The sequence below is a fragment of the Babylonia areolata genome, chromosome 19, assembly GCF_041734735.1.
Source record: "Babylonia areolata isolate BAREFJ2019XMU chromosome 19, ASM4173473v1, whole genome shotgun sequence".
Classification (NCBI taxonomy): domain Eukaryota; kingdom Metazoa; phylum Mollusca; class Gastropoda; order Neogastropoda; family Buccinidae; genus Babylonia; species Babylonia areolata.
In genome coordinates, this window is record NC_134894.1 from 3,069,334 (window position 1) to 3,087,073 (window position 17,740).

The 17,740-nt window shown below is 45.6% G+C and overlaps 1 protein-coding gene across 1 annotated transcript in view; it reads left to right on the forward strand.

Moving 5' to 3' along the window:
• Positions 1-17,740, forward strand: part of LOC143293380 (cilia- and flagella-associated protein 43-like) — a 70,848-nt gene that overhangs the window by 21,663 nt on the left and 31,445 nt on the right. Inside the window, exons 15-21 of the mRNA XM_076604190.1 lie at positions 324-473; positions 1,659-1,786; positions 2,388-2,571; positions 9,770-9,880; positions 10,541-10,618; positions 13,296-13,421; positions 15,617-15,721. Of these exons, the coding sequence (XP_076460305.1) occupies positions 324-473; positions 1,659-1,786; positions 2,388-2,571; positions 9,770-9,880; positions 10,541-10,618; positions 13,296-13,421; positions 15,617-15,721 (882 nt within the window). The remainder of the gene's footprint in view (positions 1-323; positions 474-1,658; positions 1,787-2,387; positions 2,572-9,769; positions 9,881-10,540; positions 10,619-13,295; positions 13,422-15,616; positions 15,722-17,740) is intronic.

The window sequence follows — 17,740 nt, forward strand, 5'->3', positions numbered from 1 at the left end:
ACTACTCTGCTACAACAACAACAGTGGTCACTGTACAGTACACAATGCACTACTCTGCTACAACAACAACAACAACAGTGGTCACCGTACAATACACAATGCACTACTCTGCTACAACAACAACAGTGGTCACCGTACAGTACACAATGCACTACTCTGCTACAACAGCAACAGTGGTCACCGTACAATACACAATGCACTGCTCTGCTACAACAGCAACAGTGGTCACTGTACAATACACAATGCACTACTCTGCTACAACAGCAACAACAACAGTGATAATGATAATACAGAACAGAGTGTTGTGATGGTGTGTGAGACAGAAGGATGCCCCAGAGCTGTACCTCAACACTGACAACAGCTACAGTGGTCACCAGCTGCAGGGAGGCAACGTCCTGCTGTCCCCTCACCTCAAGTGGCTGGCTTCCTTCGCCCCTGACGGAGCCCTCAGTCTGCGCACCATTGGCAGTATGGTGAGATGGGGGGTGGGGTGGTGTGTGTGTGTGTGTGTGTGTGTGTGTGTGTGTGTGTGTGTGTGTGTTCTTCCTTTGTCCCCGATGGAGCCCACAGTCTGCGCACCATTGGCAGTATGGTGAGATGGGGGGTGGGATGGGGGTTGGGGGTGGAGAGGTGTGCGTGGGGGAGGGTGTGTGCGTGGAGGGGGGGGGGGTGTTTGGGTGTGTGTGGGGGAAAGACTGGGGTGGGTGGTGTGTGTTTGGGTGTGTTGGGATGTGTGAGCATGTGCTTGTGTGGGGAGGGGGTGGTGTGTGGGTGTGTTGGGATGTGTGTGTATGTGCCTGTGTGGGGAGGGGGTGGTGTGTGTTTGGGTGTGTTGGGATGTGTGTGTATGTGCTTGTGTGGGGAGGGGGTGGTGTGTGGGTGTGTTGGGATGTGTGTGTATGTGCTTGTGTGGGGAGGGGGTGGTGTGTGGGTGTGTTGGGATGTGTGTGTATGTGCCTGTGTGGGGAGGGGGTGGTGTGTGTTTGGGTGTGTTGGGATGTGTGTGTATGTGCTTGTGTGGGGAGGGGGTGGTGTGTGGGTGTGTTGGGATGTGTGTGTATGTGCTTGTGTGGGGAGGGGGTGGTGTGTGGGTGTGTTGGGATGTGTGTGTATGTGCTTGTGTGGGGAGGGGGTGGTGTGTGTTTGGGTGTGTTGGGATGTGTGTGTATGTGCCTGTGTGGGGAGGGGGTGGTGTGTGGGTGTGTTGGGATGTGTGTGTATGTGCCTGTGTGGGGAGGGGGTGGTGTTTGGGTGTGTTGGGATGTGTGTGTATGTGCTTGTGTGGGGAGGGGGTGGTGTGTGGGTGTGTTGAGATGTGTGTGTATGTGCTTGTGTGGGGAGGGGGTGGTGTGTGGGTGTGTTGGGATGTGTGTGTATGTGCTTGTGTGGGGAGGGGGTGGTGTGTGTTTGGGTGTGTTGGGATGTGTGTGTATGTGCTTGTGTGGGGAGGGGGTGGTGTGTGGGTGTGTTGGGATGTGTGTGTATGTGCCTGTGTGGGGAGGGGGTGGTGTGTGGGTGTGTTGGGATGTGTGTGTATGTGCCTGTGTGGGGAGGGGGACATTGTAATGTCAATGTGATATATTGGCAGGATCGAACAGTGACCATCCAGGTAGTAAAGTATTATGTATTGTTTATTGTGTGTGGCGGTGTGTTGGCAGGAACGGACACTGACCATCCAGCCCCATGACTACAGGAGTGGAGGTGTGCACAGTGTGGCATTCTCGGATGACTGTCAGTCCATCTTCACCATCGGCTATGACGGGGTGCTCTGCTGCTACAAGTGGAAGTCAGTGTCTGTGTGGGGGTGTGGGGTGGTGACAGAGTGTTGGTGTACGTGTATACGTGTGTATGTGCGTATCTCTGTGTGTGGGGTGGAAGAACGTGTGGATAGGTGGGGGTATGGGGGATGTACATGTTTAAGTTTACAATATTATAAGGCACCTAGATTGAACTTGAAGTTATGAAAAAAAAAAGTGTCACATTAGTCTGTAAAATGCAATACATGTTGACATCAGTGTCTTCAAACACACGTCCGACACATTTGTATGTGTGCAGAGGTATGTGTGTGTGTTTGAACTGTGCATGTGTGCACTTGGGTATTTCATAGATGGGATCGGGTGTGAAGCCCTTGTTTTAGATATTTTGAGCAGTGTTCATTTTTATATCAATTTTTAAACATATCTTTCTATCTTCTTAGTATCATTGTAAAGCATGTTGTGCTCCATAGTTACACTCTTTGGAAATAATTTTTAATGATGAATAATAGTACCTTCCATGCTTGTGATGTATGTGATGACATACTTGTTCTTTTACATTTGTTCACTGTGTACAATCAAGAGGGGATACAACCCATGTTGACTAACCCAAGTTACCCCCCCTGCCTACAGCCTGGCCACAGGAGGAGGGCTGGGTGGCAAGGCCAGGTCTGGACTGGAGAGCTCCCGCAACAAGAGGTCGGAGATGATTGCCGAGATGGTGGGACCCCAGGATGACGCGCTGAGAGGGATGCCTGTCTGGCAGCCACCTGCCCCCCTCTCCCGCCCTCCCTCCGCTCTGGAGAAAGACAAGAAGGTAGTGTGGGGTTGGGGTTCGGTGCTGGGTTTGTCTGTGTTGTGATTGTCATTCACTTTGGTGTGCTTTACTCTGAAATATGAAGGACTGAGTGAGAAACATCAACATTTTGTTGATGAATTTGGAAAGGAAAAAAGATTGTAGAGACTGCCTTGTGCTCTGTGAAGGAGAGTAAGGTATGGGGACAGGGTTCTGTGATAGGTTGTCTGTGTTCTGGTTATCCTTCAGCTGGTACACTTGACTTCGTTTGTAAAAGATTGAATGACAAACGTCAACAATGTAGTTACAAAATGGTAAAAACTGTAGAGACCATCTTCCACTCAGAGAAGGAGCAAAAAAGTACATGGGTAATAATGTGATAGACTGTATGTGTATGTATGTTTTGAATGAGGATGCATGTCATTGTAAAGGACGAAAAATGGTAGAGACCACCTTCTGCTCTGGAGACGAAGAAGGTGAAGGGGTTAAGGCTGGTGACAGAGTTGTCTGTCTTGTCCTTGTCCTTCAGTTTGGTATGCTTTGCTGTGAAGTATGAAGGGTTGAATAAGGAACGTAAAATGAGATTAGAAAAGATGAAAAATTGTAGAGACCACCTTCTGCTCTAGGAAAGGTGTGGGATGATGGTGTGGAGAATGTCCTTTAGTTTGATATTCTTGACTCTTGATTTTGAAAGATTGAATGAGAAACGTAAAACGTTTTATACATTTTATCATTGAAAAGGACAAATAGACTGTAAAGACCACCTTCTGCTCTCTCTATGGAGATTGGGTTTGGTGATAGGTATTATATGTTGTGATTATTCTTCAGTGAGGTACACTTGACTCCGAAGTATGTAGGGTTGAACAGAAAATATTAACATTTTATAAATGTCATTGAATAGGATGAGAAAAAAAAAGAATTGTAGAGAACATCTTCCACTCTCTCAGTGGGGTTAGGGTCAGGTGGTGGTTTATGTATGTTTTGATTGTCCTTCATTGAGGTAAACCTGACTGTAAAGTATGAAGGATTGAATGAGAAACATGAACATTTTATTGATGAAATTAGAAAGGGGGGATGACGGACAACAGGAAGGGGGTGGGGGGCATGGTTTATACAGTTTGGGTTGGCCTGCTTTGTCAGTGTTATTTAGTGTTAACAAACCTACAGCCGTTAGTTTTGGATTTGACTTTTTTTTTCTTCTTCTTTTCATCATGTCTCTCTGTTGATGACAGTGATGTATATTATTTATTTTGTGTGTGAACGTTTTTTTTCATGCTCAAGTCTGGAAAAGTAAGTACAGATATGGGATGGGTTACTCATCTGCTTGTCACGATGCGTGGACACAGCGCCACAAAATGTTATATATACATACTACATCTATATACCTGGTTATTTTGGAATGACTTCACTTTGCATGCTATCACCGGTGAAGGGCAAAATGGGGGAAATATGTGCATTGTGTCATACTGTACTGTATTGTATTGTATTGTTTTACTTGTCACAACAGACACATTCCATATGCTCTCCCCAGGGAGCCACAGCGCAGCGCCAACCTTATTTTGTTGTTGTTTTCTGTCTGCAAGTGTTTTCAAAGTTGTTTTTTTCCAGAATTTTGCCAGGGAAATCCCTTTTGTTGCCACAGGTTCTTCTACATGTGCCAAAAGCTGCACACTGGACCTCAGTTTATTGTCTGATCCGAAAGTCTAACACCCAAACCATGACTGAAGGTGGAGTGAAGGGGGGGAGTAAAACTGGTGGTCCTTGTATGGGATTTGAACCCCTTGTGGTGGTGAGGCCGTTACCACCAGGCCTCTGCTGGGATTTGAACCCCTTGTGGTGGTGAGGCCGTTACCACCAGGCCTCTGCTGGGATTTGAACCCCTTGTGGTGGTGAGGCCGTTACCACCAGGCCTCTGCTGGGATTTGAACCCCATGTGGTGGTGAGGCCATTACCACCGGGCCTCTGCTGGGATTTGAACCCCATGTGGTGGTGGGACCTCTGCTGGGATTTGAACCCCATGTGGTGGTGGGACCTCTGCTGGGATTTGAACCCCATGTGGTGGTGGGACCTCTGCTGGGATTTGAACCCCATGTGGTGGTGGGACCTCTGCTGGGATTTGAACCCCATGTGGTGGTGGGACCTCTGCTGGGATTTGAACCCCATGTGGTGGTGGGACCTCTGCTGCAATGTCATATGATGACACAGGCTGTGTGCACATGGCACTGAAGAAATAGCTGCTGGAAAGGTGCTGGTGTCACTGATGTATTGAAGCATGCCTCTCCTCTCTCTGTGCTTTACCTCTCAGGGTGATCAGAGTGGCAGTGAGTGAGTGAGAGAGTGAGTGTGTGTGTGTGTGTGTGTGTGTGTGTGTGTGTGTGTGTGTGCATACTCAAATGTGTCAATTGTGTGTGTGTGTGTGTGTGTGTGTGTGTACTCAAATGTGTGAATGTGTGTGTGTGTGTGTGTGTGTGTGTGTGTGTGTGTGTGTGTGCATACTCAAATGTGTCAATGGTGTGTGTGCATACTCAAATGTGTCAATGTGTGTGTGTGTGTGTGTGTGTGTGTGTGTGTGTGTGTGCATTTCATGAATGCATTGTGCATATATGTATGCATAGGGATGAGAGAGAGAGCGAGGAAGAAAGAGAGAGAGAGAGGAGAGTGTGTCCAGGATAACTTCACCAGCTGTCTGATTTATCTTTGGGTGTGGTTTTTCTTCTCACTGATCACAGCTGTATACATTGTATGCATGAAGCAGAGGAGAGAGCACCGCTAAGGCTTTACTATTTTCTTCACTATCTACAGCGGTATGGCATGTCAGGCATCAAGGGCATGTCATATCTTTTATTTCCCTAGGCACTGTATATTCTTGTGTATATTTTTCATCTGGACACTTTTCTTTTGAGAAATAATGTACCAGTACATATTGCTTCATTGCACTGGGTATATCATTCTTTTGTTTACAGTGATCTTGTTTGAATGACAGCTGTCTTTTTGAATTTTTGCATTTTCAAATGATTGATAGACATTTGGAGATTTTAAAAAGAGAGAGAGAGAGAGAGAGAGAGGAAAAAAGCAGGAGACTTGTGATCTTAAGCCTGTGAATACATGAAGCAGACTCGGGCATCAGCAGATCAGAATATTTGTTAGACTGGACAGTGGAGAAAATGTTAACCTACCAGCCACCACCTGCAGATTTGAACCACAGACCTCAGATGGACAGAAGCCCTGTGGTCAAGCACTTGGATTTCTCCAAGATGGAAAATGGGGGAATGTGTGTATTTTGATTCAGTTGATGTGCACATGGCCCAAAAAGAAATGTTTAGCAGGAAAGCTGCTTGTGTCTCCTGCCATGGCAAATAATGTTTTTTGTTATCATCTGTTTACTTCTTACTTCTTGTCAGTATGTTTTTCTTTCTGCAGCGTGGTGGGGAATGTTGCATGTTTCTGTATGCTTCAGTTAGACTGTAGTCTGTGTATCTCCATCTCTTACCTTCTTCACAAAAAGTTTTTTTTAGCCATTTGCTTTTTGTGGTACAGCTTGGTATATAACATGCCAGCATGCAAAAAATGTATTCACACTTTGACAGGTTTAGGGGTTTTTCCCCTATTTTTTGTCCTTTTTTATATTCTAAAACATGAAAGGTTTTGGAATGTGTGAGAGAGAGAGAGAGAGAGAGTGTGTGTGTGTGAGTGTGTGTGTGTGTGTGTGTGTGTGTGTATGTGTGCATGTTTGTATGTGTGTGTGTTGCATGCAATTCTGCCTAACTGTAATTGTATTGCTCATGGTTTTGAGATTCTGAATCTCTTACACCTTATTACAATACTTCTGAAATTATCATGTGGAATGTACAGACATATTCACATGCACACATGTAAGTACACATGTGCACACACACGCACACACACACACACGCACATGCACACGCACACTCCACAAACAATGAAAGATTAGGTAACATTCCATTAAGCATTGTTTATGAATACAGTTACTGTTGTGGGAAGGGTTAGGGTAAAATTCCGATCAACTTTGAACATGAAGACAGTAAGGGTTGTTTCCACTTCTCAAAGAATAAAGAATTAAGGTCAGTGTCAGTTTCCAGGAGGTGTCAAAACATGCAGGATGATCCATATATGCTACACCAGATAGTTGTTCACCCTTGCATTGTGCTGCGCTGTGTGTGAAGACAGGTGTGTGAAGACAGGTGTGTTGTGTGTGAAGCCAGGTGTGTTGTGTGTTACAACAGGTGCGCTGTGTGTGAAGACAGTTATGTTGTGTTTGACAACAGGTGTGCTGTGTGAAGACAGGTGTGAAGACAGGTGTGTTGTGTGTGAAGACAGGTGTGTTGTGTGTGAAGCCAGGTGTGTTGTGTGTTACAACAGGTGCGCTGTGTGTGAAGACAGGTGTGTGTCTGTGAAGACAGTTGTGTTGTGTTTGACAACAGGTGCGCCGTGTGTGAAGACAGGTATGTGTCTGTGAAGACAGGTGTGTTGTGTGTTACAACAGGTGCGCTGTGTGTGAAGACAGGTGCGCTGTGTGTGACAACAGGTGCGCTGTGTGTGAAGACAGGTGTGTGTCTTTGAAGACAGTTGTGTTGTGTTTGACAACAGGTGTACTGTGTGAAGACAGGTGTGAAGACAGGTGTGTTGTGTGTGAAGACAGGTATGTGTCTGTGAAGACAGGTGTGTTGTGTGTTACAACAGGTGCGCTGTGTGTGAAGACAGGTGTGTGTCTGTGAAGACAGGTGTGTTGTGTTTGACAACAGGTGCGCCGTGTGTGAAGACAGGTGTGAAGACAGGTATGCTGTGTGTGAAGACAGGTGTGTTGTGTGTGAAGACAGGTGTGCTGTGTGTGAAGACAGGTGTGAAGACAGGTATGTTGTGTGTGAAGACAGGTGTGCTGTGTGTGACAACAGGTGCGCAGTGTGTGAAGACAGGTATGTGTCTGTGAAGACAGTTGTGTTGTGTTTGACAACAGGTGTGCTGTGTGAAGACAGGTGTGAAGACAGGTATGCTGTGTGTGAAGACAGGTGTGCTGTGTGTGAAGACAGGTGTGTTGTGTGTGAAGACAGGTGTGCTGTGTGTGAAGACAGGTGTGTTGTGTGTGAAGACAGGTGTGTTGTGTGTGAAGACAGGTGTGCTGTGTTTGACAACAGGTGCGCAGTGTGTAAAGACAGGTATGTGTCTGTGAAGACAGTTGTGTTGTGTTTGACAACAGGTGTGCTGTGTGTGAAGACAGGTGTGAAGACAGGTGCGCTGTGTGTGAAGACAGGTGTGAAGACAGGTATGTTATGTGTGAAGACAGGTGCGCTGTGTGTGAAAACAGGTGTTTGATGTGTGAAGACAGGTGTGCTACGTGTGAATACTGGTGTGCTGTGTGTGAAGACAGGACAGATGAACTGTGTGTGAAGACAGGTGTGAAGACAGGTGTGAAGACAGGTGTGCTGTGTGTGAAGACAGGTGTGCTGTGTGAAGACAGGTGTGCTGTGTGTGTTAGTGTGCTGTGTGTGTTAGTGTGCTGTGTGTGAAGACAGGTGTGCTGTGTGAAGACAGGTGTGCTGTTTGTGAAGACAGGTGTGCTGTGTGTGAAGACAGGTGTGCTGTGTGAAGACAGGTGTGCTGTTTGTGAAGACAGGTGTGCTGTGTGTGAAGACAGGTGTGCTGTGTGAAGACAGGTGTGCTGTTTGTGAAGACAGGTGTGCTGTGTGTAGACAGGTGTGCTGTTTGTGAAGACAGGTGTGCTGTATGTGAAGACAGGTGTGCTGTTTGTGAAGACAGGTGTGCTGTGTGTGAAGACAGGTGTGCTGTGTGAAGACAGGTGTGCTGTGTGTGTTAGTGTGCTGTGTGTGTTAGTGTGCTGTGTGTGAAGACAGGTGTGCTGTGTGAAGACAGGTGTGCTGTTTGTGAAGACAGGTGTGCTGTGTGTGAAGACAGGTGTGCTGTGTGAAGACAGGTGTGCTGTGTGAAGACAGGTGTGCTGTTTGTGAAGACAGGTGTGCTGTGTGTGAAGACAGGTGTGCTGTGTGAAGACAGGTGTGCTGTTTGTGAAGACAGGTGTGCTGTGTGTAGACAGGTGTGCTGTATGTGAAGACAGGTGTGCTGTGTGTGAAGACAGGTGTGCTGTGTGAAGACAGGTGTGCTGTTTGTGAAGACAGGTGTGCTGTGTGTGAAGACAGGTGTGCTGTGTGAAGACAGGTGTGCTGTTTGTGAAGACAGGTGTGCTGTGTGTAGACAGGTGTGCTGTTTGTGAAGACAGGTGTGCTGTATGTGAAGACAGGTGTGCTGTTTGTGAAGACAGGTGTGCTGTGTGTGAAGACAGGTGTGCTGTGTGAAGACAGGTGTGCTGTTTGTGAAGACAGGTGTGCTGTGTGTGAAGACAGGTGTGCTGTGTGAAGACAGGTGTGCTGTGTGTAGACAGGTGTGCTTCTGTGAAGACAGGTGAGCTGTTTGTGAAGACACGTGTGCTGTGTGTGAAGACATGTGTGCTGTGTGTGAAGACACGTGTGCTTCTCTCTGTGTGAAAACAGGTGTGCTGTGTGTGAGGACATGTGTAAAGACAGGTGTGCTGTGTGTGAAGACAGGTGTGCTGTGTGTGAAGACAGGTGTGAAGACAGGTGTGCTGTGAGAAGACAGATATGGAGACAGGTGTGCTGTGTGTGAAGACAGGTGTGCTGTGAGAAGACAGGTGTGAAGACAGGTGTGCTGTGAGAAGACAGGTGTGAAGACAGGTGTGCTGTGTGAAGACAGGTGTGAAGACAGGTGTGCTGTGTGTGAAGACAGGTGTGCTGTGAGAAGACAGGTGTGAAGACAGGTGTGCTGTGAGAAGACAGATATGGAGACAGGTGTGCTGTGTGTGAAGACAGGACAGATGAACTGTGTGTGAAGACAGGTATGGAGACAGGTGTGCTGTGTGTGAAGACAGGTGTGCTGTGAGAAGACAGGTGTGAAAACAGGTGTGCTGTGTGTGAAGACAGGTGTGCTGTGTGTGAAGACAGGTGTGAAGACAGGTGTGCTGTGTGTGAAGACAGGTGTGCTGTGTGTGAAGACAGGTGTGCTGTGTGTGAAGACAGGTGTGCTGTGAGAAGACAGGTGTGCTGTGAGAAGACAGGTGTGAAGACAGGTGTGCTGTGTGTGAAGACAGGTGTGCTGTGTGTGAAGACAGGTGTGAAGACAGGTGTGCTGTGAGAAGACAGGTGTGAAGACAGGTGTGCTGTGTGTTCAGGAAAGGACGGAGACGATGAAGAAGGAGGCTCTGGAGAAGGAGGAGATCTACCGCACCCCCACCCCCGAACCCCGCGCCAACAGCACCTGGCTGGAGGAGAGGGAGTTTGAGGTGAGAGGGGCCGACTGCAGGGAGAGTCCCCTCTGTTGTGGGTCTGCGGAACTTGTTTCTGGAAACCTCTACCACAAAATATCGGACACTGTTTCACTGTGGAATCTTTTCCATCTATCCTTGAACCGTATTTGTTCAAACAATTTTTTTTAACTACAGATCTTTCTTACCCACCTACCAGACCCCGGCCATTTTTGTGTGTGTGTGTATTTGTGGTGGGGGGATGGGGTGAATGGGTTCTAGTGGAAGAGGTGTATGAATGATGTTACACTATTTTTCAAACAGTATTTTTATTGAGTTTGCTCACTATGCTCCTGCCCCTTTGTCATGCCAGATGCATTGTTAAATATGCTACGTGGTAAGCACTATACAAATGCACATTGTCATTAGTATGATGGTTATCCTCATCATCATATCATCACATCATCATCATGACAAGTATTAGTAGTAGTAGTAGTAGCTATTTAAGGTTGATAAACTCCTCAAAATTTTCTGTTGCTTATTGTTATCCTAATGATGATAATGATAACAATAATGATGATAAGAAGAATTTTTTTTATTTATTTATGATAAAGATATAATGCCAATAATTTTTTTTAGATTTCTTCTTCGTTTTCTTCTTCTTGTTGTCCTTATTCTAATGATGGAGATGATTACCAGGTACTGAGGGAAGAGGAAAAGCAGTACGCCGACAAGAAGAAACATCTGCGAGAACAGATCCGGGACATCCGCAAAACAGTAAGTCAGAACTGCTGTCCTGTGTTGTCATGAAGCCAGCTCTCTTCTTGTCATAAGTCAGCACTGTTGTCATAGCACTGATGTCATGTGTTGTCATGAAGCCAGTTCCTTTCTTGTCAAAAGTCAGCACTGTTGTCATAGCACTGATGTCATGTGTTGTCATGAAGCCAGTCCATTGTCATAAGTCAGCACTGTTGTCATAGCACTGATGTCATGTGTTGTCATGAAGCCAGCTCTCTTCTTGTCATAAGTCAGCACTGTTGTCATAGCACTGATGTCATGTGTTGTCATGAAGCCAGTTCCTTTCTTGTCAAAAGTCAGCACTGTTGTCATAGCGCTGATGTCATGTGTTGTCATGAAGCCAGTTCCCTTCTTGTCATAAGTCAGCACTGTTGTCATAGCGCTGATGTCATGTGTTGTCATGAAGCCAGCTCTCTTTTTGTCATAAGTCAGCACTGTTGTCATGGCGCTGATGTCATGTGTTGTCATGAAGCCAGCTCTCTTCTTGTCATAAGTCAGCACTGTTGTCATGGCGCTGATGTCATGTGTTGTCATGAAGCCAGCTCTCTTCTTGTCATAAGTCAGCACTGTTGTCATGGCGCTGATGTCATGTGTTGTCATGAAGCCAGTCCCTTGTCATAAGTCAGCACTTTTGTCATAGCGCTGATGTCATGTGTTGTCATGAAGCCAGTCCCTTGTCATAAGTCAGCACTGTTGTCATGGCGCTGATGTGTTGTCATGAAGCCATTTCCCTTCTTGTCATAAGTTAGCACTGTTGTCATGGCGCTGATGTGTTGTCATGAAGCCAGTTCCCTTCTTGTCATAAGTCAGCACTGTTGTCATAGCACTGATGTCATGTGTTGTCATGAAGCCAGTCCCTTGTCATAAGTCAGCACTGTTGTCATGGCGCTGATGTGTTGTCATGAAGCCATTTCCCTTCTTGTCATAAGTTAGCACTGTTGTCATGGCACTGATGTCCTGTGTTGTCATGAAGCCAGTTCCCTTCTTGTCAGTCATCTATCTGTGATAAACTTTAGGGTTTGGGTCTCCTAATTCTTTGCTGGTACCCTTGTAGCCACAAGTGGGTGTTTTTGCTGGGTTTTATGTTTTGTTTTTTGTGTTATTAAAATTCACTGAGCCAGCTCTCTTTTTGTCATAAGTCAGCACTGTTGTCATGGCGCTGATGTCATGTGTTGTCATGAAGCCAGCTCTCTTCTGTCATAAGTCAGCACTGTTGTCATGGCGCTGATGTCATGTGTTGTCATGAAGCCAGCTCTCTTCTTGTCATAAGTCAGCACTGTTGTCATGGCGCTGATGTCATGTGTTGTCATGAAGCCAGTCCCTTGTCATAAGTCAGCACTGTTGTCATGGCGCTGATGTCATGTGTTGTCATGAAGCCAGCTCTCTTCTTGTCATAAGTCAGCACTGTTGTCATGGCGCTGATGTCATGTGTTGTCATGAAGCCAGTCCCTTGTCATAAGTCAGCACTGTTGTCATAGCACTGATGTCATGTGTTGTCATGAAGCCAGTCCCTTGTCATAAGTCAGCACTGTTGTCATAGCACTGATGTCATGTGTTGTCATGAAGCCAGTCCCTTGTCATAAGTTAGCACTGTTGTCATGGCGCTGATGTGTTGTCATGAAGCCAGTTCTCTTCTTGTCAGTCATCTATCTGTGATAAACTTCAGGGTTTTGGTTTCCTAATTCTTTGCTGGTACCCTTGTAGCCACAAGTGGGTGTTTTTGCTGGGTTTTATGTTTTGTTTTTTTTTGTTATTAAAATTCCCAAACAGTGACTTTCTAGCTTTGTATCTTTCTGGTGCATGTGTATCTCCTTATGAAGTGAGGCATTTTGGAAGTCTTATCACAAACACTCCTGATGAAGTGAGGCATTTTGGGAGGTTTCTTCACAAATACTCCTGATGAAGTGAGGCGTTTTGGAAGTCTTATCACAAATACTCCTTATGAAGTGAGGCATTTTGGAAGTCTTATCACAAACACTCCTTATGAAGTGAGGCATTTTGGGAGGTTTCTTCACAAATACTCCTGATGAAGTGAGGCATTTTGGAAGTTATCACAAACACTCCTGATGAATTGAGGCATTTTGGAAGTCTTATCACAAACACTCCTGATGAATTGAGGCATTTTGGAAGTCTTATCACAAACACTCCTGATGAAATGAGGCATTTTGGAAGTCATCACAAACACTCCTGATGAATTGAGGCATTTTGGAATCTTATCACAAACACTTCTGATGAAGTGGGGCATTTTGGAAGTCATCACAAACACTCCTGATGAATTGAGGCATTTTGGAAGTCATCACAAACACTCCTGATGAATTGAGGCATTTTGGAAGTCATCACAAACACTCCTGATGAAGTGAGGCATTTTGGAAGTCTTATCACAAACACTCCTGATGAAGTGAGGCATTTTGGAAGTCTTATCACAAACACTCCTGATGAAGTGAGGCATTTTGGAAGTCATCACAAACACTCCTGATGAAGTGGGGCATTTTGGAAGTCTTATCACAAACACTCCTGATGAAGTGAGGCATTTTGGAAGTCTTATCACAAACACTCCTGATGAAGTGGGATGCCAGTTAGGTTGTCAGATTTCTGCTTTGTTGTCTGTCATCTGATGTACTTCAACCTTTTTTTTTGTTTTGTTTGTGACCGCCAGATCCAGTTGATGATGAAGAACAATGAGGAGCTGCCAGACATTGAGAAACTTGGGCGTCATGAGTTTGACCTTGACCTTGATGAGCAGGCGAGACTGCAGGTGGAAGGAGAACAAGAGATTGAACGGGTGAGTGTTTCCATGGTGATAGCTGTGACTTGTTAGACTGAATGGGTGAGTGTTTCCATGGTGATAGCTGTGACTTGTTAGACTGAATGGGTGAGTGTTTCCATGGTGATAGATGCGACTTGTTAGACTGAACATGTGAGTGTTTCCATGGTGATAGCTGTGACTTGTTAGACTGGACGGGTGAGTGTTTCCATGGTGATAGCTGTGACTTGTTAGACTGAACGGGTGAGTGTTTCCATGGTAATAGGTGCGACTTGTTAGACTGAACAGGTGAGTGTTTCCATGGTGATAGCTGCGACTTGTTAGACTGAACTGGTGAGTGTTTCCATGATGATAGCTGTGACTTGTTAGACCGAACCTGTGAGTGTTTCCATGGTGATAGCTGTGACTTGTTAGACTGAACGGGTGAGTGTTTCCATGGTGATAGCTGCGACTTGTTAGACTGAACACATGAGTGTTTCCATGGTGATAGCTGCGACTTGTTAGACTGAACAGGTGAGTGTTTCCATGGTGATAGCTGTGACTTGTTAGACTGAACGGGTGAGTGTTTCCATGGTGATAGCTGCGACTTGTTAGACTGAACGGGTGAGTGTTTCCATGGTGATAGCTATGACTTGTTAGACCAAACAGGTGAGTGTTTCCATGGTGATAGCTGTGACTTGTTAGACTGGACGGGTGAGTGTTTCCATGGTGATAGCTGCGACTTGTTAGACTGGACTGGTGAGTGTTTCCATGGTGATAGCTGCGACTTGTTAGACTGGATGGGTGAGTGTTTCCATGGTGATAGCTGTGACTTGTTAGATTGAACGGGTGAGTGTTTCCAAGGTGATAACTGTGACTTGTTAGACTGAACAGGTTAGTGTTTCCAAGGTGATAGCTGTGACTTGTTAGACCGAACAGGTTAGTGTTTTCAAGGTGAAGGCAGTGACTTGTTAGACCGAACAGGTTAGTGTTTTCAAGGTGAAGGCAGTGACTTGTTAGACTGAACAGGTTAGTGTTTTCAAGGTGAAGGCAGTGACTTGTTAGACTGAACAGGTTAGTGTTTTCAAGGTGAAGGCAGTGACTTGTTAGACTGAACAGGTTAGTGTTTTCAAGGTGAAGGCAATGACTTGTTAGACTGAACAGGTTAGTGTTTTCAAGGTGAAGGCAGTGACTTGTTAGACTGAACAGGTTAGTGTTTTGCTGGCGACAACTCCAAATCTGGATGGACTGAATGTGTATCTTTGGCAGTTCTAGCTAGACTGTATGAGTAAACATATCCATAGCAATGCAACGACTTTAATATTGGATGATAGAAGATTTAAAAAAAAAAAATTATCTCATAAAGAGAAATTGCATCAGGTACAAGCACCTGTGTGTTGTCCCCCTCACTTCAGTTCCACTTCCTCAAGGAGGGGTCACTGCATTCGGATGAACCCCGATACGCCACACCACATCTCCTAAGCAGATGCCTGACCAGCAGCTCAACCCAACACACTTAGTCCAGCCTTGAGGAAAAAAACAGAAAGAAAGAATGGCCACTGGCTATACTGTGTGGATGTAAATATGACATTGTTGGTGCCAGCCAGAAGTCTTATCATGTGATGTGGTTTTTATATATCAGGAAATTGAGTGAATGAATTGGATTACTTTTTTTTTGTCACAAAGGATTTCTCTGTGTGAAATTTGGGCTGCCCTTCCTGGGGAAAAAAGAGCATGTCACTGCGGTGCAGCACCACCCTTCTACTCCCCGTCCCCTTCCCCCATTTTATTTCTGTCTTCAAGTTTATTTCTTTCGCTATCAAACTGAAGTTTTTCTACAAAATTTTGCAAGGGACAATCATTTGTTGTTTTTGTTTTTTAACTCTTTCACTGCCATAGACGACTTTCGTTGACTAGACAGTACACCGCCATAGGCGACTTTTGTTGACATCGAGGGGTAATGTTGATAAGACCATTTTTCACATTGTAACAAAGCTTGACAGCTGCAGCCAGTTTCCCGCTAGTAGAACAGTGACTGACCTTTACCCCCGGACCCAGTTTGCAGTGATCAAGTCCACTGTGTTGTTTTGACATGAATGGAAGCCTGTGACTGAGAGCATCATTTCTAAATATTTGATGCTGGGGAGCGTTTATCACAGAGAGACTTGGCACTGAAAGAGTTAAAGACGTGAAATGAGGGAAAATTAAGCATTTTGTGTTGCTGTGGTTACCAGGTGCGCGAGGAGATCCTGTACGACAACCTGGCCAAGCAGTTCCTGCACGAGATGATCAAACGGGAATGCTGGGACAACATGCAGGTCAAGGGCAGGTCACTGCAGGTCAGTGGGGCGGGGCTTCTTTATGGAGTGGGGTTTTTCCCTCTTTTTACAAAGAATATTCATTTCTTTCAAACTGAAACATTTCACAATAAATTAATCACAGTTGGGCATCATAACACATTACAAAGGATGGGTTGTTGTTGTTTTTTAGCAGAAAAACTAAGTGAACAAACAATGGAGTAACTAAATAAATGAATAAATAGATGAAAAAACAGATGAATAAATAAGTAAGCTACAAACTTTGATATTTACAGCATAAAAAGCAAAAATCAGAAACACTTGTACATCTGTTGAGTAGTTGTGAGGCAGTATCAGTTACGGGAATGGGGGCTTCCTTTATTGTTGGAGGTGATGGTGATATATGCATACCTTAACTATGACATGTCATTTTATGAACAGGCTGAAAATATGCTTCATGTGTGAGTGAGTGCATGTACTTGTATACATGTATGAATGAAGTCTTGACAAGAACACATTCCTGGAATCATTTCAATGATTTCAATTATTCTTATTTTCGTTTCTGGGTTATTCTTTCCAGTATTAAAGAATATATTCCTGAACTACAGGATGGATGTTTCAGCCGTGATATGGCCCTGTGTGGCTGGCTCAGGTGCAAGCATGTTAAACAACAATGATCAGTTACCAAGCGAGAGGCGCCATGGTCAAGTTGGTCAGCTCTGGACTTGTGATCCAGTGTTCACCAGTGATCAGGATTTGAGGCCCTGCTTCAGTGTGGTGCTTTGTGTCCCTGGGGAAGGCCGCTTTACTCTGATTCTCTTCACTCCACCCAGATGTGAATAGCACCCAACTTCATTTGGGTCAGGCTGAAACAGTGGAAGGAGAGGGTTGGGCCGCACCTTCCATTGCTGAGCCCTAGACACACTGGTTGGGCCGCACCTTCCAGTGCTGAGCCCTAGACACACTGGTTGGGCCGCACCTTCCAGTGCTGAGCCCTAGACACACTGGTTGGGCCGCACCTTCCAGTGCTGAGCCCTAGACACACTTGTTGGGCCCCACCTTCCAGTGCTGAGCCCTAGACACAATCATGCTCAGTGTGATCAACTACGGACTTGGGCTAACACCATCTCAAAGCAGCCTCCTCCTTCAGTGCAGGCCAGAAACAAGTTAGAACAGGTTAAGACCTACTTCAGAGCATTAGAAAACCCTCAAAACCCACAGCCTGATGCAGTCAAGGAACCAAAAGGCGGCCATCTAGGACGAGGAAGATCATGGATGGGGCAAGCAGAAGACTCAATCCAGCTAGTATGCCAACTACAAGACCTGCAAGAAACAAAAGAATGGGAGGAAAACCCTGAAAACCTCAACCATCTATTCAACACAGCCATTTCACTCACTCTAGGAAGACATTGTTGGGAATGGCCGGAGGGCAAAACTGATGTAGAAGTGAAGCTACTCATAGAAGGAAACAGTAAAGAAGAGGACATCATCATATAACTGTGGTTGTCATCAATCCATATGCCTGGAAACCAACATGCCATAATTCTAACGGACTCAATGAACCTCATTCAAAAAATTGAAAGTGGGATGGGAAGCCCAGAGTGGCATGAGGCAATGCGCAACTTTCAGATTAAAAAACTTACATGGTCATACTGCCCGGGACATGCAGGTGTTAAGGGAAATGAGCGAACTGAGAGACTTGCTGGTAACGCAACACCAGTGAGCGTCCTACATCAAGGAGATCCCATGTGCAGCACACACTTGGCGCACTGAGATAGGGCCCATGGCAGCATGTTGTCCACTTGCAAAACTCCACAGAAGAAATCTGCTGTGATAGGTACACTCTGATATGAGTGCACTGAAGGCCTGTCAAGTGTACTGAAGGCCTGTCAGGTGCACTGAAGGCCTGTCAAGTGCACTGAAGGCCTGTCAAGTGCACTGAAGGCCTGTCAAAGCACGTTGGGTTATGCTGCTGGTTAGGCGTCTGCCTCACAGATCTGGTGTGGCATATATAGATTCACACAGACTGATGCGTCCTGGAGAAAGTGAGGGTGATGGTGT